Genomic DNA, 23,717 nt, shown 5'->3' on the forward strand with positions numbered 1-23,717 from the left:
TTTTTTTTGTCACGCACGCCCATCTTACAAGGATAAGTCTTTGTGCTCACGGGATTTGTTAACACTGTCCAATGACTTTCCGCAGTTGTAATTGAGGCTTGTGACAGATTGTATTTTTGGTACAGGGCAACATAGTCTCCATAAATCGAAGGTTCTACACCCTTACAAAGTGTCCAACTACTTCGACAGATCCTCTTCAGTCATCGACACCAGATGTTCATCGGAACCCAGTGTAAGATGATGCGCACTAGAATTGGTCTCCTGCAACCCATGTTTGTCGCATGAGGTGACTAACGCAATCGGGTGGTCGGGTTCGCTGACCTGAATGACACATCATCGTATCTCAACCGTATCCGTATCTATGCTCATGATGTCGATCACTTGATTGTCTGGTCAAAACTCGATTATTTACAGATCGCCGCCACAAAGCTGCAATATTGAGTGCGGCGTAAAACTAAACTCACTCACCGTGAGTGAGTGCGGCGATAAACTACAAACCAAACAACCCAGTGTTGAACCTGGCGTAAGTTAGTGACCGGAACCTCGTCGCACAAGAAATATTGAATCCATGTTAGGGGCTTCGCTCGTGCAATTGTTGTCAATGTTGGCTGACTGGATTCCTCACACTAGGCTATATGTAGGTTGTATTTACCCGTTAGAAAGAGTCATTCAACTCAAGACGGACGAGATGGCGCAGGTGACCGCCCTACTCGCTCTGCTGTTGACGGTCTCGTCCTGTAAGTGTTTTTAGCGTGAACGTTTTAGTTATAATGATATCTGTTTCTTAATTATTGATGAGTGTATTAACTATAATAATTTATGAAGATTTTAGCAAATAAGTCGTAACCATGGATATGGGTTTGACCACTCAAAGGCAATTTGTACGAGGATCTGAAATTGGAAAACAATAATTTTTTCAGACTAGATATCTAGCCAGCTACAACTGCGAAACAGATATCTTGTTTTTATTCAAACGAATTAACCATTAGAATATTTTTAAATAAAAACTCCATGCAAGCAACAATGAACGGTTTTAGCAGGCATTTCTGTTGTGTTTTTTTTTCAACACTAACTCTGACATGTACTAAACAAATAGCACGTTAGGTAGCGAGAGTCTGTGGGGCTTACAGGTGAGGGTGTCACTGCCGTAGTACTGGTCAGTGTTGGCTGGTACAGACCATAACATGAGTACATGTAGGTCACATATACCCCTTAAGGTCAGATGACATAGCAATATCTGACTCATACCGAGAGACGACAGAGATGTCGCAGGTGCCCGTCCTCATTGCTCTTCTAGTGAGAGCTCTATCATGTAAGTTGGGATGTATTCATTGTTATAACAATGTTTTCTTAATTGGACGAACTTTTGTAAGTCTTTACAGTAATAGGGCGCTGGTAATTAAGACAGATCGTGGATGTTTAACTTGTTTCATGTCGTAACCATCAATATGGTTTCCACCAATAATTCTGTGTGATGAATCCGGAATTGAAATCACTCATCGTGTTTAGAGAATAGAAGTTTTGTCGGCTACAGCTCAAACCATTTATTTTTCTTTTTTCTTTTAAACTATGAGTTCAACTAAACAATTTTATCTTACCTTCGTGTAAAATTATACTTTAATTTCATTGGTCAATGACGCTTCGACAAGTTTCCGTGTCACCCCTCTCGCCGAGAGGTTGTGTCGTTTACAATCGTATGACGTCATAATATGACGCATGCAGTGCCAGGAGTTCGAAAACCGTTCGATTAGCTGTTTTTGAGTTCAACTATGTAGACGTTTAAACTAAAACGAAGAAGACTAGGAACTGTCTCGAAACGTTGTGACCTTGTATAATAAAGAAGTTGAACCATAAAGCATTTTAGTTTGATTCCACCAACTTCTAAATGCCTTTGAAACAACTTATGTAGACGTTTATTTCACCGACTTTCACTGCTCTATTTAAACTACTTCATTCATTGAATCGTTTGCACACAAAACCTAAACATAATTAACCATTTCTACAGCAGTTTTATTCTTGTCAGAATATGTTTCACAGACTGTAAAAATCCAGTCGAGGGGCATACGCCATATTCTTACATGTCATAATCGGTAGCGATCCTCCAAATAAAATCAAATTCTGCTTTGCACGTTTAACAAGGAGTTCAGATAAATATGCAGTATGACAACTTGTTGATATGTAATATGGTCTGATACGCCTCTTTGTAGCAGTGTTATTCCGCGCCTGCCAGGGTACATCGGACCGTATTACCCTCGAGAGAGGAATGCAACTTTTTAAGACACCTTTCAATTTTGGTGGCAACTTGTTAATATGTTTCAACCCTCAGTATGACAATGTACTAAACAAATAGCACATTTGGAAACGAGGGTCTTTGTCGCTCATAGGTGCGAATATAGAGATGTTATAGAGTATCCCTGGTCATATATACCCCTTTTTAAAGACAGATGACACAGCAATATTTGACTCAAACCACAAGACGAGAGAGATGGCACAGGTGCCCGTTCTCGTTGCTCTTCTAGCGATGGTGATAATGATAGTGTGAATTTGGAGACATTTTTCTTGTTTTGTTTTGTTTTTGTTTTTCTAGTTTTGACAAATAAGGTGAATGTTAGTAATTCAAAGTAACAGGCCTCTGACAATTAAGACAGATCGTGGATGCTTGTTTCTAGTGAGTATGGTTTGGACCAACGGAGAATAATTCTGTATGAAGGGAACCACTCACACATAAATTGTCAGCTACAGCTCAAACCACATATATTTCTTACTAAAACTATGCGTTATGTTAAACAGTTGAAAACCCATTGTAATGTTTGTGGCAGGCAGATTCTTAGTGTTTTTCAACAGACCGCACCAGAATGTCAAATGCTCAGCGCATGTGGCAATTTGATGTTCCTCGATTAGATATAAACCTTCTTTTTTAACCAAAGCCAGTATTTACTAATGACATTAACAATACCACGTGATCAATCACTCACACTCAGTGTCTGCGCAAACACAAAACCTTTTGATGCGAGATTCTTTGGCGCTTACAGACGTTAAGTTCACTGCCGTGACACGTAACACGTGTATGTAGGTCAGATTTACCCCTTATAGACAGTTACCATCGCTATACCTGAGTCATAGTGAGACGATACCATGGAACAGGTACCCGTCCTCTTGGCCTTTCTGTTGACGATCTCCTACAGTAAGCGTTACGATTATTTGTTTTTTTTGTTTTGGTTTTCTATTCTAACAGCTGTTACTTAATTAATTGGATTAGCTGAATTGTCATTGTTTACATATTTGCATTAATAACACTGGACAGAACGCAGAATTTTAAATTTTGGAGAACACTGTTTTTCACCTGCCAAGGGAATTTCTGGAGGGTAATCTGAGATTTGAATTTATTTACTCAATACCTTCAATTTCAACTTTATTGCTTAGCAAACTGGAGTGCTCACGATATGAGAAATGTTATTCAGAGTCCTGATGGATACCTACAAGTTTGTTGAACATTGTCAATACATATTTGCCTAAAATGTGTTGTTTTTTTATAAATTATTCAAAAATGTATTAACAGATTTGACAAAAATGAATATGGTTAAAATTTAAGGGAAAAAGTATTGTTTTCCTACAGCATAATTGTGTGGATGCAGGACAATTCGAACATGACAATCGTCATAGTAATTTTCATTGTTATTTTTACTACTAATACTGCTGCTGCTGCTGTTGCTACTACTACTACTACTACCACTACTACTACTACTACTACTACTACTACTTATTTTGATTTAGCGTCATAATTATTCTAATCCACAGTGGAACGTAAAGATAGCGTATACATATGAGAGCACCCATACCATGACGATCACTTTAAGATCGTATGAAACAAATTGAATTCATCAATCACAATAAAAGCACGCGTGTCACGTGACTGCTGAATAGATCAATGAAAACGCCATGTCATCATTCACAATAAAGAGCTGTATACTTATCCATATACACCCATTTGTCATCAACAGCCAAAGACCAGTAAAACCTGTTCTTCCCCATGAGCCCAGTAATATACGCATATGCCAAAGACTGATGAATTGATGGAGAGGCTCCCGAATCGTAATTATCATATATACTGAACAACAAAAGAAACGCACGTTTCGAATAATGAAATTTATTTGAATTGAGTTGCGTTTCTTTTGCTGTTCAATATACTATTAAAACATTGAGCATAAAGGGATACTTCCTTTTTGTAGTGTACGGTATTCACCAAAAGGAGAGCGGTGGTGGAGTAGCCTATTGGTTAAAGCGTTCGCTCGTTAGGCTGAAGACTCGGGTTTCATTCCCTACATGGATACAATGTCTGAAGCCCATTTGCATTGCTAAAATATTGCTAAAAGCACTATACTTACTCACTCACTCACTCACTCAATGTGAGTATGTTAATAATGTAACGGAAATTTCAATTATTGTGTAATGCCAAATGAAGTTGCGGCCATGTTTGTACATTATAAAGCAACCAGGAATCGCATGTGTATACAGAACTTTCCGGAAGTAGCTACTGTAGGACTCGGCATTGGTATAATTATCAGATCGTGATATGATTGGTTGATTTATGGCATCACGCATTATCCATTAGTTCTGATATAGAGAATCTCCGTTAATGTTGAAACTCATGTTCACGACGAGTCGCTCGGAAATATGTTGAGGATTTTCTATTTGAAACAAAGGTCCGTCGATTTGGGTAATGCATGTCGTGATATGCCTGACGGTCCATTGTCGGCCCTGTGTGTGCTTGAATGGTCAGTTTCTGTATTTGATAGTCAAAATGACGTCCTAGATGTGTTTAATTAATGGACGACCGTGAAGACGTTTTGCTGGAGATACTCTGTTACTCTGGCCGAGAAAGAGATTGAGTGATGAGTGAGTTAGTTTGGTTTTACGTCGCTTTTGGCAATATTCCAGCAATATCTATCGCGACGGCGGACAGTAGAAATGGGCTTCACGCATTGTACTCATGTGGGGAATCGAACCTAGGTCTTCGGTGTAACGAGCGAGCGCTTTACCAACTAGGCTGTGACTGACAGTTGCGGATGAAGACGTTAGCTTACCCCAAACATATGATTTCCTTACCACACCATAATGAGCAACTGTTACAAGCTATAGTTATAAACTATATATACACCTGTTTCACGATCGTCTTCGTTCAGAAGAAAGCTGCATGGTTGTTGCCTTTCCTTTCACTATTCTGTTCCGAGTACCATCTCCCATTCAGAGGTCATTCCATTTTAAATTTTAAACCTTACTCTAATAGAATACAAGCTTCGTTCATTATTCGGTATGATAGAAAACTATCAAAGCGCCCTCAACCCAAATGTGCAGATATACAAATTACTTCTAACACGCACTTCCAAATTCTGTACCTGCCTCAAAACAAACATGGACTCAAAAGAAAATATTTTTGTCCTGTAGAAAGTTACCCCAAATCATCTATCAAAACACATTCTTGTTTGCATCTGTTACAAGTGTCATGTGAAACTGATGTGTGTCGATGCTCCATGTACAGTAGAATTTATTTGTCATCAGATTCACAACGTGACTGGTACGAATGTCCATATGTTTGGAGAGCGCCGTGGCCAAACAATTGAACAAGAGTTCTTACACTCTACCATTCAGCGTGACTCGGACTTCTTACGTTTGGTCTGTTTAGAGCTTGGCTAATATTTGCATGCTTTCAAGACTACACCCTAGACGGAGTTGAATATGCAGAAGTGCTATCTGAACCTTTTCAAAATTTGTAAGCTGTTGCCATGGACGGACGGGCGCTAAGCAACTGACTTAAGATGATATTGGTAGATTTAAAGGATAGGTAACAGATTGTGGCATACCAGTGTAATGACACATAATAATAATAGATCATGTCTTCATCAAGACGTTTTTATCACTGCTCAGTCAGCAAGACTCAAGTTGTCGTAACGTCATAATATAAGTGACTCATTTAATCAAACTGATATCTTAAAATACGGTACAATAACGACTTTCACAAATAAATGGTCAAAACCACTTTGCACTGCACATGGGCTAGAGCTAACCTTTAAACTTTTAAAAATGCCGAAAGTAAAGTAAAAACCTAAATTGATTTACCATATTTGCCGGTGTTTAGGGATAACAGAATTGATTGTTGGCCTACAGTACGGACTTTCTGTACTAAGTCTCATAGTCGAAGATGTGCATTACGTGTGTGTGTAAGTGTGTGTGTGTGTGTGTGTGCGTGTGTGTGTGTGTGTGTGTGCGTGCGTGCGTCTGTGTGTGCGTCTGTGTGTGTGACTGTGTATTTACTCTTCAAAGTGAGAAATACATGGGTGAGCTTTGAGAACAGTGCACTTAGCTGCTTCAAAAACAATACAAATATGCCATTTCTATCCAAAATGTCACCTTTGTGTGATTGTAATCAGCTTTAGCAACAAAACGTGGCAAATTTAATTGTCACCCTTGATTTAGAGGCGTTTGAAGAAATATTCGCAAATGAAATAACTCCTGTTAAACTAGCTCAGTAAATTATTCTAAGAATTGCATATGTGGATAAAGAGTGTAACTAGGCGTTAACCTTACACGTCTGTATGTTAGTAATACCTTACACCTGTACAGATTCAAACTCGCAATTTATTCAACAAATACCTTCACACCGCGGGAAGAGAGTGGTTATGTTGAAAGTATTGATGTCATTTCGTCCAACGTTCTTCAGATGTCGACGCCCAGACGTCGACGCCATGCAGCTTTCAGCGTAATGGGGCGTGTTTGTCGGCCATGAGGTCCCTCTTCACCAACACCTCGGCCTACTGGTTTGGGACGAGGTTCGCGACGGACTGCCCACCGGGCAGTGGGGGACTCTTGTGTACAAACTTGAACCCTTCCGGGACGTCCCTCCTCACCCGACTCTTGGGAAACAACGCCGCCGACGCCAGCGGCTTATCCTTCGTAGTCAACGTCACGTACGGCATTACTCTTCCAGGTAAGGGTCACCGTCACCAGTCGTGACTCAAGCAGCATTATTCCCTTCACTCTGCAAATTCAAGAAGAAAATAAAATCGGTTTGTAGATTTTAATCTCATCTTTTCTAAAAGTAAAGTAAATTGAATTAGCTATATGTTTGTTAAAAATATGTTGCAACAACAGTTTCTGTTTGATTCCAAGTCGTTATATTTGACCTTGGATAAAGGGGATCAGTCTCCTGTGGGGGCTTCTCTTGAACGCTCATTTTTTTGGGTCCGACAGTTTTAGTTATTTGATACTGTTGCAGATGATATTAAAGCCTGGGGCGTGGCTGTTAATATTCTGCATTTATTACTCTTCGTTCAATATGTTATCAATCATTATGAAATAACACGATCCATTTTATTTTCAGCTGATGGATCTGACCGTGAGTATCTGACCTCCTCTGCTACTGAGGTAACACAAATATGCTGGGTCCACACGGGGTTAATGCGGGCATGGGGAATGGAACCTTAACTGGTCAACCCGTTGTGGCCTCACTCGGATGAGTCCACACAACTCTGCTGAATTCTGAAGCGTACTTGTAAATCCATGCATTCCTCTTGTGACGGTTAAGTGATGCACAAGGGGCGGTGACTGAAATATTTGCTCTTCACTAAGGATCTCGGTTCGATTCCTCGTGTACAGCGGCGTAAAGCTCATTTCAAATTTAACGTTAGAAACATTTCTCTTCAATGATCCCTTAGGGCTCAGGGCACTGTAGGGGTAGCCTAGAGGTTAAAACGTTCGCTCGTCACGCCGAGGACCGGTTCGATTGCCCGCAAGGAATATTACTAAAGGCGGCGTAAAATCTCACTCATTCACTCACTCACTTAGGTCGCGGCAGGGTTCTCTCCCGAAGTTTGATGTTTTGCTGCCTGCTGAAAACCGTCCAAAAACTCACAGGGAACTAAGTTCATTTCCATTTGTTACCAGTATCCAATCATTGCTCTATTGTTACATTAACCGAAATGTCATTGTATGTCAATTGCGTAGATCGATGCTCATGCTGTTGATCACTCAGTTATTTGCTAAGTGCGGCGTAAAGCTAAACGCTCAGTCACTCATTAACGGAACTTACTTGAAATCTGAAGTTGATACGAAGTCTTTGTAGAAGGCAATGGGGTATCCATACCAGGTAAGAACCTGGGCCCTTATTCCCCAAACGTTCGTAGTCCTAAGAATTCTTAACTATGATTGTAGCCATTGTGTTAAGAATGCTCTTAAGAAGTTCGTAGGGCTACGAACGTTTCTAGAATAGCTAGCCAGTTGCTGAGAACGTGTTGGAAAATGATCATTATAATTATTAGAGAGTGAGTGAGTGAGTTTGGTTTCTTTTAGCAATATTCCAGCAACATCACGGCAGGGTACACCGGAAATGGGCTTCCCAGATTGTGCCGTCTTTGGCGTGATGAGCCAACGCTTTAACCATGAAACTACCCCAGCCTCCCAATTACAATTATTAAGTGTTGGTATAAGGCTTTCGCATTTCCGACATAAGCCAATCACGTCACAAAAACCAAGAACGTCACGAGTTCCAAAGTACAGTCTCCTCCTAATGTGTCGTGGTCCTAATCAAGTCATGCTCTACTTCTCGCACCCACATTTGCATAGTGAAGTAAAGAGAGCTTCGTCAAATATTTAACAAAGGCATTTTCTGACCAACAGGAATGACACGGGTCTCAATTCATTTCCTGTTTTACATCTTAAACTTTACATACTGGTACAGGGTAAATGGACACAGTTGACCATTCAGTCCCAAACTAGGTCTAGTCCTTGTGTGGTGACGGGGCACGGAGTCGCTCTCTTCGTCTCATGATTGCAGTAAACATTCGGACAATTGTGATGTTTTTTCAGGTTTTATATGGAAAGAAATGGAACCAGCTAAGAGACTATCGAGAATGATAATACCTGGAAGGCAATTAGATGTTTTAAATATTTGTCTAAATTGGAATATGCACTTCCCGTCTGTGATCAGTTAGTGATAAAACACATAACAGCTGCCCTAGAGGCCTAAAGACAGCTATTATGAATAAACAAAAAAAGTTATTCAGATTTTACAACACGGGCACATTCAGAAACAAGAATCTGATTAAGAAATAACGGGAAGATTGTGAAGGTTCGCGTAAGAATTGATTTCAGCACCCCATGCTTGTTGTAAGAGGCGACTAAACCGGGTGGTCGGGTTTGCTGACTTGGTTGACACGTCATAGTATCCCAATTCTGTATATCGATGCTCATGATATTGATCACTAGACTGTGTGTTGCAGACTCTATTATTAATATACTATTTATAGACCCCATACACCTGGAATATTTTGCTCGTTAACAATTAACAAAACAAGCAAGAAGAAAAACACTTTCGATTGCGATATTCGTTCATTAATGCATTGTACCACTTTTATATTTTACTGTTACTCTTGTCTCATTTATAGTTACCTCCCTTTCGTAAACATGCTTGTTACCTTGGGTACATTATTCAGGATCTCCATTCCAACACGTGCCCCCATACAGCAATATCACGGCAGAAATAGGCTTCACACATTGTACCTATATGGAGATGCGAACCTGAGTCTTAGCGAACTCTTTAACCACTAAGACATAAAACATAACTCACTCACTCACTCTTCGATGATCACCAGGCACATACCCCGGCTGTGGAAGGATAGTGGACGTACCTTTGACAAGGTCACAATATTTCTCCATCGACGCCCTGAGTTCCACTGTATATCCCCCTTTCGACTTGCGCGAGCTGCCGGAAGTGACGTGGCCAGCGGAGCAGAACGCCCTCTACACTGTCATGATGTATGACGTTGGCTTCAGCTTCATGCACGCGTTGTACATCAACGTCGCCGGCGGCAGACTGCAGGGTGGAGATGTAGGTATCATGTATTGTTTGGGCGATTACATGATATGCAAAATAAAGTAGAGTTAAAAAATCGATATGAAACAATAGTCTCTCCTAACTCCATAATAAAATTATAAAACCATGGCAAATGTATCAAAAGGTGCTCGATTCATCAAGTGCTCGTTTCAAACGTTGATTAATACCCCAAAAGGTGAAGCCTTCATCACTCTCCGAACATATCGTCATTAAGAACCGGTCCGTGGTAATGGTTCCCGTGCGGAGAGCGCAAGATCGTGGGTTCGATCCCCGGCCACGTCATACAAAACACGTTAAACTATGGTACTTGTTGGTCCCTGCAACGAAGACTGAGTGGGGTATTCATGTATCTCAGCTAGCACTATAACATCAGAATAGTACAAGCAGCCACACATACACACGCATGCATGACGTCATATGAGTGAAATATTCATAATTGCGACGACCCCATTTTAGCTAAGTTCGTCATTGGGTCTGTTTTTTCTTACTCGTCCTTGGATGCTTGTTATTTACTGCTCAGATAATTAGAATGTTAGTAAATACATAACACGACTGATGTGCATACTTTTGTGGAAAAAACGAACTTCCACAGTTTGACACTTGGTATTTTCGCTCTATAGCTTTGGGTATCGATCGATAGGTTCCTCTAAAAGAACTTAATTACGTATGCTTTGTTTTCAGACCATAGTTGACTATTTTGGACCTGGAAACCCCCTGGAGCGGGTGAACCCTTACATGTGGGTCGTGTTTCGGCAACAAGGACCACTGGATGTCTTCACCATCAGCAGCTTTTTCCGCACACTCCAATCTCAAAGCCAAAATGTCTTCGTCAGAGACTTTGTGCTGCCTCTGAGGCTCTCGAGTGAGTGAGTGAGTGAGTGAGTGAGTAAGTGAAAATACATGTATCCTTGTAGATCCGGAATGGAATTTGGGTAGAACTGTTCATGCAACTGTTGATCACTGGATTATCTGGTCCAGACTCTGCACGTCTCCACTATCAGCAGCCTTTACTGCACACTCGATCCCTAAACACAAAGCGTCCTCGCCAGAGACTTTGTCGCAGCGCTGGGGCTCTCGAGTGAGTGAGTGAGTGAGTGAGTGAGTGAGTGAAAATATCCTTGTAGATCCGGGTTGGAATTGGGTCTTCAGTAAACCCAGGCCCATCGAGGCTCCAAACGGGGTTATGGCATCGTATCCTAATTGGGTAAAACTGTTCATGCTATTGATCACTGGATTGTGTGGTCCAGACTCGATTATATACAGATTGCCTCCATATAGTTGGAATTTTGTGAATCACAAATACAGCTTAATATTTAAAATCAGATGTGTTGTACATTATCAAACCAAGCAAGAGTGTTTACTCCTCTTTGCATCACCGGCTATAAGACATACGCTTAGTTATGAATTGCATTTAAACAGATTGATTGCTCTCGTTACATAAAGAATATTTTAAGGATTGGCCCCAGGCGCATTCACTTCACCCACTTTGACGTTTTAATGACTACACATACTGCTTGTTTATGGTTGCAGTGCAATCGTATGGCATCAACGTAGTCATGGTAACAACCGATGAGTATGCCGCAGCCCGTATCCGGTCAATTAATTTTCTGAACAGATGTCCAGTCTATTACGGGCAGTGTAAGTGCAAAAATATATCCTTGGATCATTACGGCGAAAAGAATTGATAAAAGATAAAAGGAATCTCCCCCTTGGATATCAGGTTAAGAACTGGTCTCTTGCAACTCATGCTTAAACGATTGTCTGGAGTACACATTAACGTGTTAATCTCTCACAAGGTACTGATAGAATAGCAAAATAATTGAAAATACTCTGTTTGAAAGACTCCTGTTCTGTTTATATTCCATAGTTATTATATTGTTGGGTTTTTTTTCATATTTGACAGTTCTCATTTTAAAGACAGACACACATTTCTTAGCAAGTTCACTGAAAATGTTTATGATCAAACTATATCAAAGTGTATATCATCTAGGGATGAACAGGTACATCCAGGGAAGAGGAGGACTCCCGTCACTGCCGGTCAGGTTTGATCTCAGTGTCTCCATTGATGTCAGCTTCACCGCCCCCGCTATAACGTACACATCGTGTGACGTAGTGTATCAGAGAAGGTAGGTTCTCATATAACCGTTATAACGTAGACATCGTGTGACGTAGTGTATCAGAGAAGGTAGATCCTCATATAACCGCTATAACGTACACATCGTGTGACGTAGTGTATCAGAGAAGGTAGATCCTCATATAACCGCTATAACGTACACATCGCGTGACGTAGTGTATCAGAGAAGGTAGGTCCTCATATAACCGCTATAACGTACACGTCGTGTGACGTAGTGTATCAGAGAAGGTAGGTAGTCATATAACCGCTATAACGTACACATCGTGTGACGTAGTGTATCAGAGAAGGTAGGTCCTCATATAACCGCTATAACGTACACATCGCGTGACGTAGTGTATCAGAGAAGGTAGGTCCTCATATAACCACTATAACGTACACATCGCGTGACGTAGTGTATCAGAGAAGGTAGGTCCTCATATAACCGTTATAACGTACACATCGCGTGACGTAGTGTATCAGAGAAGGTAGGTCCTCATACAACCGTTATAACGTACACGTCGTGTGACGTAGTGTATCAGAGAAGGTAGATCCTCATATAACCGCTATAACGTACACATCGTGTGACGTAGTGTATCAGAGAAGGTAGATCCTCATATAACCGCTATAACGTACACGTCGTGTGAGGTGGTGTATCAGAGAAGGTAGGTAGTCATATAACCGCTATAACGTACACGTCGTGTGACGTGGTGTATCAGAGAAGGTAGGTAGTCATATAACCGCTATAACGTACACGTCGTGTGACGTGGTGTATCAGAGAAGGTAGGTAGTCATATAACCGCTATAACGTACACATCGTGTGACGTAGTGTATGAGAGAAGGTAGGTCCTCATATAACCACTATAACGTACACATCGCGTGACGTAGTGTATCAGAGAAGGTAGGTCCTCATATAACCGCTATAACGTACACATCGCGTGACGTAGTGTATCAGAGAAGGTAGGTCCTCATATAACCGCTATAACGTACACATCGCGTGACGTAGTGTATCAGAGAAGGTAGGTCCTCATATAACCGCTATAACGTACACGTCGTGTGACGTGGTGTATCAGAGAAGGTAGGTCCTCATATAACCGTTATAACGTACACATCGCGTGACGTGGTGTATCAGAGAAGGTAGGTCCTCATATAACCACTATAACGTACACATCGCGTGACGTAGTGTATCAGAGAAGGTAGGTCCTCATATAACCGCTATAACGTACACATCGCGTGACGTAGTGTATCAGAGAAGGTAGGTCCTCATATAACCGCTATAACGTACACGTCGTGTGACGTGGTGTATCAGAGAAGGTAGGTCCTCATATAACCGTTATAACGTACACATCGCGTGACGTGGTGTATCAGAGAAGGTAGGTCCTCATATAACCGTTATAACGTACACGTCGTGTGACGTGGTGTATCAGAGAAGGTAGGTCCTCATATAACCGTTATAACGTACACATCGCGTGACGTGGTGTATCAGAGAAGGTAGGTCCTCATATAACCACTATAACGTACACATCGCGTGACGTAGTGTATCAGAGAAGGTAGGTCCTCATATAACCGCTATAACGTACACATCGCGTGACGTAGTGTATCAGAGAAGGTAGGTCCTCATATAACCGCTATAACGTACACGTCGTGTGACGTGGTGTATCAGAGAAGGTAGGTCCTCATATAACCGTTATAACGTACACATCGCGTGACGTGGTGTATCAGAGAAGGTAGGTCCTCATATAACCGTTATAACGTACACATCGCGTGACGTGGTGTATCAGAGAAGGTAGGTCCTCATATAACCGTTATAACGTACACGTCGTGTGACGTAGTGTATCAGAGAAGGTAGGTCCTCATATAACCGCTATAACGTACACATCGCGTGACGTGGTGTGTCAGAGAAGGTAGGTCCTCATATAACCGCTATAACGTACACATCGTGTGACGTAGTGTATCAGAGAAGGTAGGTCTTCATATAACCACTATAACGTAGACATCGCGTGACGTAGTGTATCAGAGAAGGTAGGTCCTCATATAACCGTTATAACGTACACGTCGTGTGACGTGGTGTATCAGAGAAGGTAGATCCTCATATAACCGCTATAACGTACACATCGCGTGACGTGGTGTGTCAGAGAGGGTAGGTCCTCATATAACCGCTATAACGTACACGTCGTGTGACGTAGTGTATCAGAGAAGGTAGGTCCTCATATAACCGTTATAACGTACACATCGCGTGACGTGGTGTATCAGAGAAGGTAGGTCCTCATATAACCACTATAACGTACACATCGCGTGACGTAGTGTATGAGAGAAGGTAGGTCCTCATATAACCGCTATAACGTACACATCGCGTGACGTAGTGTATGAGAGAAGGTAGGTCCTCATATAACCACTATAACGTACACATCGCGTGACGTGGTGTATCAGAGAAGGTAGGTCCTCATATAACCGCTATAACGTACACGTCGTGTGACGTAGTGTATCAGAGAAAGTTTCCGTTGCAACACACAGGTTTCGGAATAGGGCATGAAGACATGCTCATGATATCAATCATAGGATTGTCTGGTCCAGGCTGTATTACGTACAGACCGCCGTCATATTGCTGGAATATTGCGGAGCGCGGCGTTAGACAACAAACAAACAAAATGTTACTATTTTTCTGGATTTTTATTCCTAATAATATAAGTGATCTGCCTGGTAAAGGAACGAATTTCTCTGTTCCAGCCCGGTAAACCTCACTGTAGACTATCGGAACGTAGAACTACTAGGCGCCGTGGAGGCCCGACTCACCCCTCAAGTCAGCCTGGTTCCCATAGAGATCTTGAATCAACCCCCATCAGTCACACTTAGAGGTTAGTAACCTCACCCATTCGGGGGAACTCGGGATCTTACGGAGATTTTTATTTCCCCAAATTTCATTTGGAGAAGAAAAGCTAATCAGTTTGTTAATGTCACATAAGAAATCTGTGGATTTACATTTCTGTGTAAAAGACAGTATACACTGGATTTCACAAAACATCAAACCTTATATAGTATTTTACCAGGTTGACCAATCATCGAAACACTTAACGTATTAGATAACAACACGACACCAGTATGAAACACATCTCCATCAAATAATGTTTTCTTGGGTTATCACTTTCATACCAACCACCGCTAAACTTTGGTGTGTACTTTCTTTACCCTTCAGTTTATGTACTTGTGAATGCTTCTCTATGAAACCAACCGAGGCGTAAATGTCTTATCTTAATGACGGATTTCACTGTCATGGAGGAAGGATGTAAGGTTTGAAAGGTTCATAGCGGCAAGAAAAGAGGCACCATGAATCTGAGTGAGTGACTAATCTATAATCTAACGCCGCTTCAGTCTTATAGTCTGCAGGTATGCGGGAACAATAAATTATGTGTGCCGGGCGGGGCTATACATTTGTAATATCACCTTACAGTATAGCCAATATGATAAATAAGAATATATCGCAAAATGTATTGAGGTCTCTTTATCGGTGAGTTAGTGAGTGAGTTTGGTTTTACGCCGGTCTCAGCAATATTCCAACAATGTCACGGTGGTGGACATCAAAAATCCGTTTTACCCACGTAGGGGGTCGAGCGTGACGAGCGGACGTTTTCAACTCTAGGTCACCACACCGCCGCTCTCTTTGTCAAACACGTAGGATTTAGTGATGCTGGCTGGAAAAGCACATTTCGAATTTTACTCCGACCTCTTTGACGACGTAGTGCGCACCATCTCGTCTCACCAACTGATACAGAAGGCGTTAGTGGCCTACTCCTCTGCTTATATGATCATACTATGTCCATACGGATCAAGAGACATGACGTGATAATTCTCCTTATCCTCTACTTTGTATTTTCATACTATATAATCTTTTTCCAGACAGGATGTACACATTGATGATGTACGACCCGACCCCGGAGATCGGACAAACAGACCAGAACTCCTACGTCCATTGGATGATCGTCAACATCCGGGGTACTGACATCACCTCCGGTGACGTGGTGTATGACTGGCTACTTCCCATGACACCAAGACTGAATCAGCTCTACCTGTTTGTCTTGCTCGAACAGACAGCACCTGTCAGTCCCACAACAGCTATATCCTTCGGGGCAACTGACTGCCATCCATATATCATAAGGAGGTACCCAATATCCCATACATTTTAGAATCGTGAAAATCTGTGTTAGAATTTGTCATCAGGAACCCATGCTTGTCATAAGAGCCGACTGACAGGATCATCGGGCTGTCAGAGCATGGGTTTGATTCCCCATATGCGTACCAGGTGTTTCTCGTTTCTGGTGTCCCCCCACTACGAGATGCGTGACTAAACTCACTCATTCGCCATATGAAATGAAGTGAAACCCCATAGCTCAAAATGACACTGGAACTTATTTGCGCCTCGGATTTATCCCCAAAATAACGAAAATGTGCCCTGGTTCTCCCAAAGTCATTTCAGTATGTATACGTACCAAAATCCATGTTACCTTTTGCCAATAATGTTACCACATGTATTTCCCGCAGATGCAAGTTCAGAGCTGGAGACTTCATCCGCTACAACAATCTCTCCCTCGTCGGTATGAGACATCTGAGGGTGATCCCCGACACCTACCAACAGTATATGTCGTACATGGTCACCAACTTCCGAACCAAGGCTCAATCCTGTTGGGGAGAAGCCCCGGACCCTCCGCAATGTCCAGTCAGGTCCGGAGGCACTCAGGCAAAAGCAGCAGGCGTCATGTCAGTTCTGGCAGTAATGGCAAGCTACTTGACCTTCAGAAACTAGCAGGTGCCCGTGACGATCTACCCAGTATTCACCCAACAATGGTGAATAGTAGTTATGCTTTAATACAATACACTGGCATCCATTTCTTGACGGTGTTAAAAGCACACATCCACGGTCATGGTTTTGTGACCCCTTCAGCTTTATGTACATTTGCCTTCTGATTACCATTTGATTATTCCCCACACTTAGACAAGAATGTTTTTGTGACCCCATCAGCTTGATATACATTTATCCTCTGATTATCATTTAAGCATCCCAAACACACATACATAAGCATGTTTTTGTGAACCCTTCAGCTTAGTGTACATTTAATTTCTGATCATCATTTAGTTATCCTTCTTACTAATATAACCATGGTTCCTATGGCCCCGTCAGCTTAATGTACATTTATATCGTGATTATCATCTGATAATCCTCCTGGCCTTATTGGTCGTATTTTATCACGTTGCTCCTGATAATCCGGTATACTGTGGCTGTAATGTACTTTTCGCATTAAATGTGTTTTCATGTGCCATTTCACGATGTTTCTTTGTGGAGTGAGTCAGTGAGTTTGGTTTTAGGCCGCTTTTTGCAATATTCCAGCAATATCACGACGGGGACATCAGATACGGGTTTCACACATTTTTGCCATGTGAGGAATCGAACCCGGGTCTTTGGCGTGACGAGCGAACGCTTTTACCACTAGGCTACCTCTTCGTCCCCCGAGTGATTTGAAACAGATAATGTCAACTGGGAATGACTTTACTTCATTGTCACAAGAACTTTCCTTTATTGAAGCATACTAAAATCAACTGAATGGGGATTCAAAGGTAATGAGCAAAAACTGCTGTGTACATGCGAACACTTAAGAACACTTGAAGAGTGAGTGAGTGACTATGGTTTTACGCAGTTTTTTAATATTGCGGCAACATGACAGTGCGGGAAACAAGAAATGCACTTCCCCCATATGGGGAATTAACAGCGGACGCTTTAACCACTAGGCTACCCAACCGCCCCTAAAGCCTCACTCTGCAGTATTCCTGCCATATGACAACCAAGTTGAAGATGAGTGAGTTTAGTTTTACACCGCTTTTAGCAATATTCCAGCAATATCACGGGGGTGGACACCAGAAATGGGCTTCCAGTGTGCCCATGTGAGGAAACGAAACCAGGTCTTCGGCGTGACGAGCGAACACTGTAACCATTACCTTATCCCATCGCGCCAACTAACTAAGAGAGCGTCTTATAGAGGAAATACGGTACAGGCGTGGGTTTTACTTACTCAGTAGTTAATTGTCACAGTAGGCTGACTGGATTCCACCACCCGAGGTATATGAAGGTTATATTTACCCGCCCCAGAGACTCATTCAGAGACACTTTAAATAAAGTGTTTAAAGTAGTCAACATACAGCAATTGGAACAAATGAACTGCGATGAAACTGTCGAAATACAAACCATATTCATGAATTACAATCAGTATACGCACGTGGCGAAGTATGTCATTTGCTAGTTGACTGGGGCACTCATTCATGATTCATAAAAAGAACTTCATAAGTATTACATTAGTCCATCTGTCATGAAGGGCCTCATGCGGTCACAAACAGTTCTTTTATGCAAAGTCCTCGCTACTGGAAATATATTCACGAACAAGCAATGTCGGCATATGCGTTATTCATTACCGCAAAATACACATTCTCAGCCACATGAATAAAGGGATGAAGAAGAGAGCGAAGAATGTTTGTTTCGTTTCTATCGGTGTTCAAGGGACGGCAGGAATAGAGGCGAAGCGGGAGCGTTAATTGTAATTTGTACATACCAAGTGAATGCCTGAAAAGTGAACTGAATGCAATGAGTGCTTGGCTTAACATCTCTTCGAACACAACATGTCTATTACCAGTGAACATTTGCACTTGCATTTCGTATTTTGTGAACAACCCGGATTTACAAGAATAAAACGGAAACTGGGCACACAGTTACCCACAACAAATTAGGGTATTAAAGCTAACCAGGTATATTCTCTCACATCATTTCAGTCTACTGACAACCAGGAACAGTCCTCGGAGCTCCAGAGCAGAGGGAGAGAGCAAATGTGTGTTACAGATGGAACAGACACAAGAGCAAGTGGCTAAGACTTGCTGCAAATCCACCATCGGAAGACTTGTAACACGTCTACGACAGACTGGCAGTACTGTAGACTGGCCAAAGAATGATAGACTGAAGGTCTCTACCCATCATGAAAACCGGTATTTACATTTGCGCCAACAGCATTGGACATCCAGTCTACTGTCAGAGTCTGACCAGACGACTCCGCATTCCTGGTGTCTGTACCGATCGACCTTCCTAGGACATAACGTTGACGTGCCAACACCTTCGTGCCAGAATGATATGAACCAGGACTATGCCACACTGTCAGCAGCGAAACTAGCGAAGGGTGAACTTTGGTGACGACAGCAAGTTCCAGCTCTTCAAGATCCCTCCCCAATTGAGCTCATTTCATTTGGGAATACCCGGGACGTCGTAATCAGCCATTGACGGGGAACGCTTTGGCAGCTGCTCTGCTAAAGGAATCCTACGTATACATCGTGATTGTTGGGAAATGTTGCTTAAAACAGCGTAAAACCGTACTCACTCATTCACTCTGCATATTCAGTGAAAGTATTGACATTGTGCTCTCTTTGTCTTTTTCAGGTTGGTTACTGCAGTGTTCTTGCTTTTTAATGCATTCTGCGTTTTTTGCAGGATCCATCTCAGATGGCGTCGCGATTTGCTGCTATCCCCTGAACTGCATAGGTGAATGCCAACTGTGCCAACAGGCCTCAGAAAATCGCCCAATATCCAGCCAGTTTTAATGCTCCTTACGGCACGTCTCCTTCTGTTGATCCTTAATCGGAGGAAACCTATCCCGGATCCACTGACCGTGACGTTTGTAACACACCTGGCTTACTCAAACAGGTCGCTGTATTCTGACATTGTGCTATAGTCTTGACATCAAGGCTGTCATTCATACGGACAGAGGGGCGGGGTTTGACTTGATTGGCTGGGCATTGTCCGTCCTTGGCCCTAGCTCATCTCTGTATTGGTCTGATTGCACTCTCAAGTTGTTTGCAGATTTGTGTGTCTTGTTTGAATATCCTGCCCGCGTTCAGGTGTCAGACCGCCAGTGTAATTAGTAGGGTATTTCGCGATGCAAACAGTGTTGCACGGACATAGATCGGGGGTGATCAGTACATGTGGGTAATGCTTTCAAAATTCCCGAACGCCCTTCTAATTATGTAGACATTCCCTTGTGTATACATGGGCGGTGAGGTAGCCTAGTGGTTAAAACGTTCGAGGACCCAAGTTCGAATCCTCACGATATTGCTTGAATGATGCTAAAAGAGGCGTAAAACTAAACTCACCCTCTCTTTGTATGCAAGTCTACCGGAACTAAAGGGGCCTTTGTCGGCATCGGTACTTGAAATGTGTACCCCACGTGCAGAAACGTACCCTAGGCAAAATCAGAATGTAGAAACCTACGGTAGGACGTTGATACTGCATTGTGTCGCTTTCTTGATCGGACTGTCATACAATTATTCAAGATGCTTTTGACTTCAACCTGTGAGAGTAACGAGTATTTCGCGATGCACAACACCACTGGTAATCAGTTAAACGTAAACAACTTCATACAGTTTCGGTTTTGAGTTGTGGACTTACCCTCGTTTCGGGTACCGGGTACGTTTCTGTATTTTGACTTTGTTTTGGGTACATTTCTGTATACAAAGTGGTTCAATTCATGAGGAGAAAGAATATGCCGATTAAATTCCCGATCTGGTGATCGAGTCTGATTCTGGGATGAAAGGTCATCTATAACGGTGAGTGAGTAAGTATTGTTTTACGCCGCTTGTAGCAGACTCACGGTGGCCAAGGCAACAAATACACATTGTACCTACGCGGGGAATTCAACGTGAGGAGCGATTCACGACTCTTTAACCACTAAGCTCCCCGACTCCAGCGTTCATGGGGACGTGTGCGCGGCCCGTAAACCTCGACAGGTCTTAAGTCCTGATTGAACATGAATAATAACTAGTTGGCGAGGCTTATGTGCTACGTCACATATGAGCAACAATGGTTTCCGTTGAACTAAGGATACAATACATGTCTCAGTGACAGGCCTCTTTGCGTTATGCAATGTCTCAACCACAAGATGCATACGGGTTTAAGGGCTCAACAGACGTGCGTGTGTCCACTGACCGGCAGTTAAACAGCAGTCTGACTTCCAACCGGCTAATCTCCATTTTATCGTTATTAAGGTGTTAAGCGGTAGTATCGACATCTGATATTACAATTCAACCGAGATTGGTAATGTCCATCTTTATCTTTTCATGAAGACTGAAATATACAGTCAGCATTCCGAGGAGGGTTTGATGTTCTATTAATGAACAAACTTAATGGAAAAAACCTCTGTATTTCGTGAGTGCGGCGTTTCGATAAAGATTCTTGCACCGATGTTATATATGTCAGCAATCACAAAATGTGTTTGTCCATTTTCACCCAAAATGTAATTTTGTCACAAAGCAAATTCATTCGTTAGGATGATATATTATTCCCAGATTGTGTCGTCAGTCAGAAAACGAAGTAGTATAATATGTCATGCACGTGCACTTTCTTTTGGGCGGTTTCGGTTACTGTAAACTTGCCCTTGGGCAATAATAACTATATACAAGTATTACATGTTTGTGTACCTCATTCTGTGGAGTCATTCACAAAATCCTAGTCATAGCCCTATGATAGCCGTAAGTGTCATACATTAGCATTATCTTACGACTATCTTAGCGCTAAGAGAGCTACGAAACTCTAGGCCCAGTAAACCGTGAAGTCCAGAAATAGTTTGGTTTTTTTCTTTGAGCGAAAGCTGCGTATGTACATGTCAATGCACGACAACCACGGGACTAGAAGTCTTAAAAGTTATACTCTATTCCTTCCGAAGAAATCATGTGTAAAGAGTATACAACCTGCCGCGAAAAGAAACTGTACCCTGATGTATGATGCTAGCTAAGAGACACAAACCAGAAACATTTATTCGATGGTTAAGCATTAGATACGGGTATGAGTAGATACGGGTATGAGTCATGCATTGAGTCTTATATCTGAAGTGTTTCGGTTACCTGTTCACATGATGAAGGAGGAAGAATCAGCTCTGAAACGTCGGATAAAGAATATGAAGACGATGTTATGCACAATAACACGCCAGGTATTCATGTTAATACCTTTCAATAACTGGTAAAGTTTTCATAATGTTCGTAATTTTGGGGTCAGTCGTGATTTCAAGTGCAAACCTCTTTTTCCCAGTTGTTTTAAACGTGACAAGGTCTGTTTGGCCAACGGCAAAGTGGAAGACATATCCACAAACTGGGGCAAATACGTATATAAGCATCCTCTCAGGTCCTTCATATCCAATTTTTCTGTCGGCACAGCACAAAATCGTAACAATACAAGCAGACAAAAGCCAAACAAGGAGAAGTACGTAGTCACAAGATAATTCATCTAACATATTCCAGCACTTGACACACTTAACACCAGGCACAACTCCATATTTCGATGCAAAGTCCATTGGCGCAATATAACTGCCACAATATTACAGTCGCAACTGTTTGTGTAGTGACTTAGCCTTGGTGTACATTTACTGTTAAGTCAGCATGCCGAGCCCTCGTCAGTAAATACAGAACACTCCCCCTATTGCATTTGCGACTCTTTACACTGGCTTACAAACATATTTCATGTATAGTCGTGTGGCCATGTATTCGTATGCGGGAAGTTTTAATAAAGCAGTCGTATATTTCCTTCGGGCAGTACTTTTTATGGCGTGCGATTAAAATTGGCGAAGTTTGCTATTTAACTATCTGACGTGGTTGACACATGGACGGATGCTCATGCTGTCGATCACTGGATTACCTGGTCCAGACTTGATTATTTTCAGACCGCCGCCATATTACTGAAATGTTGTTGAGGACGGCGTTAAACGACAAACCAACCAATCAACTTTACTGTTTGTCCCGCAAGACAAACTTTCGGACAATCTTCCTGCTATACTAGCGGCCAAAAGAAAGGCCACTAAAATATAAAACGACCAGGTGAGAACCTTTTGCAATAGCTGGGACGTCATATTTGGACGCCAACATCAGTCATTGACAAGGAACGCTTTGGCAACTGCTCTGCTAAAGGAATGGCGTGAGATCACAAATCAAGACTCCAGAAGATTCAGCTACTCAGTTTGACTCCGGGTTCGGGCCTGCATCAGGGCTAGAGGTGGCCACACCCGCCACTGAATGTGCTGCCCAGAAAGTTGTGAAAGCTCCCAGTCCATTCTGCGTCGGTGATCGAATACTGGACAATGCACCCATGTGTCATTCATGTGGTCATAGATAACGACTGGCGTCGTTTTTCTTCTTGTTATCCATTAAATACTGTCGCTAAATGATATATTTTTGCCATGAAACATTTAATGTTTCCATATTTACGTTACATTTTGTTGTTGTTTTTTTCGACCAGAAAAATATTTGGTGGCGTTTCTTTTGAACACCAGCTTATATAACGAGGTTCTGCACAATATCGAATCTGGACCAGGCAGCCCGGTGACTGACATCATAAAGGTAGATCTACCCCACTGTCGACAATGTGGAGTCCCGTTAGTGGAGTTTTGCGACAAGCATTGGCTGTGGAAGACTCGGTCCTTCAGAGGGCTAAAACACTGAGTTAGAAGTATGTGAGAACCACACAGAGAATTGAGAGGTTTGTTCCCAGGGCAAAGAACGGAGCCAACGTCGATAATCAGATCATCTGAGGTATATACGGTCTTCGACGCCAATCACTATAGGTTTGGAACTGCCCATACGTGGTCCACAAATATAGGGCCGGGGTGTGGCACAGTGGTTAAAGCGTTCGCTCGTCACGCGAAGACCCAG

The 23,717-nt window shown here is 42.2% G+C and overlaps 2 protein-coding genes across 2 annotated transcripts in view; one reads left to right on the forward strand and one right to left on the reverse strand.

Moving 5' to 3' along the window:
- LOC137261141 (protein YIPF3-like) overlaps nucleotides 1-23,717 on the reverse strand; it is a 291,821-nt gene that overhangs the window by 226,602 nt on the left and 41,502 nt on the right. The window lies entirely within an intron of this gene.
- Nucleotides 3,097-17,256, forward strand: LOC137261138 (uncharacterized). Its single transcript, XM_067798835.1, has 10 exons — nucleotides 3,097-3,184; nucleotides 6,719-6,985; nucleotides 7,379-7,393; nucleotides 9,648-9,883; nucleotides 10,571-10,751; nucleotides 11,420-11,527; nucleotides 11,880-12,015; nucleotides 14,727-14,854; nucleotides 15,894-16,155; nucleotides 16,536-17,256. Exons 1-10 carry the CDS (start codon nucleotides 3,136-3,138, stop codon nucleotides 16,795-16,797), a joined length of 1,644 nt encoding a protein of 547 aa, XP_067654936.1. The 5' UTR covers nucleotides 3,097-3,135; the 3' UTR covers nucleotides 16,798-17,256.

This window comes from Haliotis asinina, chromosome 14, assembly GCF_037392515.1.
Source record: "Haliotis asinina isolate JCU_RB_2024 chromosome 14, JCU_Hal_asi_v2, whole genome shotgun sequence".
Taxonomy (NCBI): domain Eukaryota; kingdom Metazoa; phylum Mollusca; class Gastropoda; order Lepetellida; family Haliotidae; genus Haliotis; species Haliotis asinina.

Bases quoted from the DNA above. Each gene is read 5' to 3' on its own strand.
- LOC137261138 (XM_067798835.1), top strand. From the start codon at position 3,136: ATGGAACAGGTACCCGTCCTCTTGGCCTTTCTGTTGACGATCTCCTAC. The intron at 10,752-11,419 runs GTGAGTGAGTGA...TTATGGTTGCAG, and splicing joins GCTGCCTCTGAGGCTCTCGA to TGCAATCGTATGGCATCAAC. The intron at 12,016-14,726 runs GTAGGTTCTCAT...TCTCTGTTCCAG, and splicing joins GACGTAGTGTATCAGAGAAG to CCCGGTAAACCTCACTGTAG.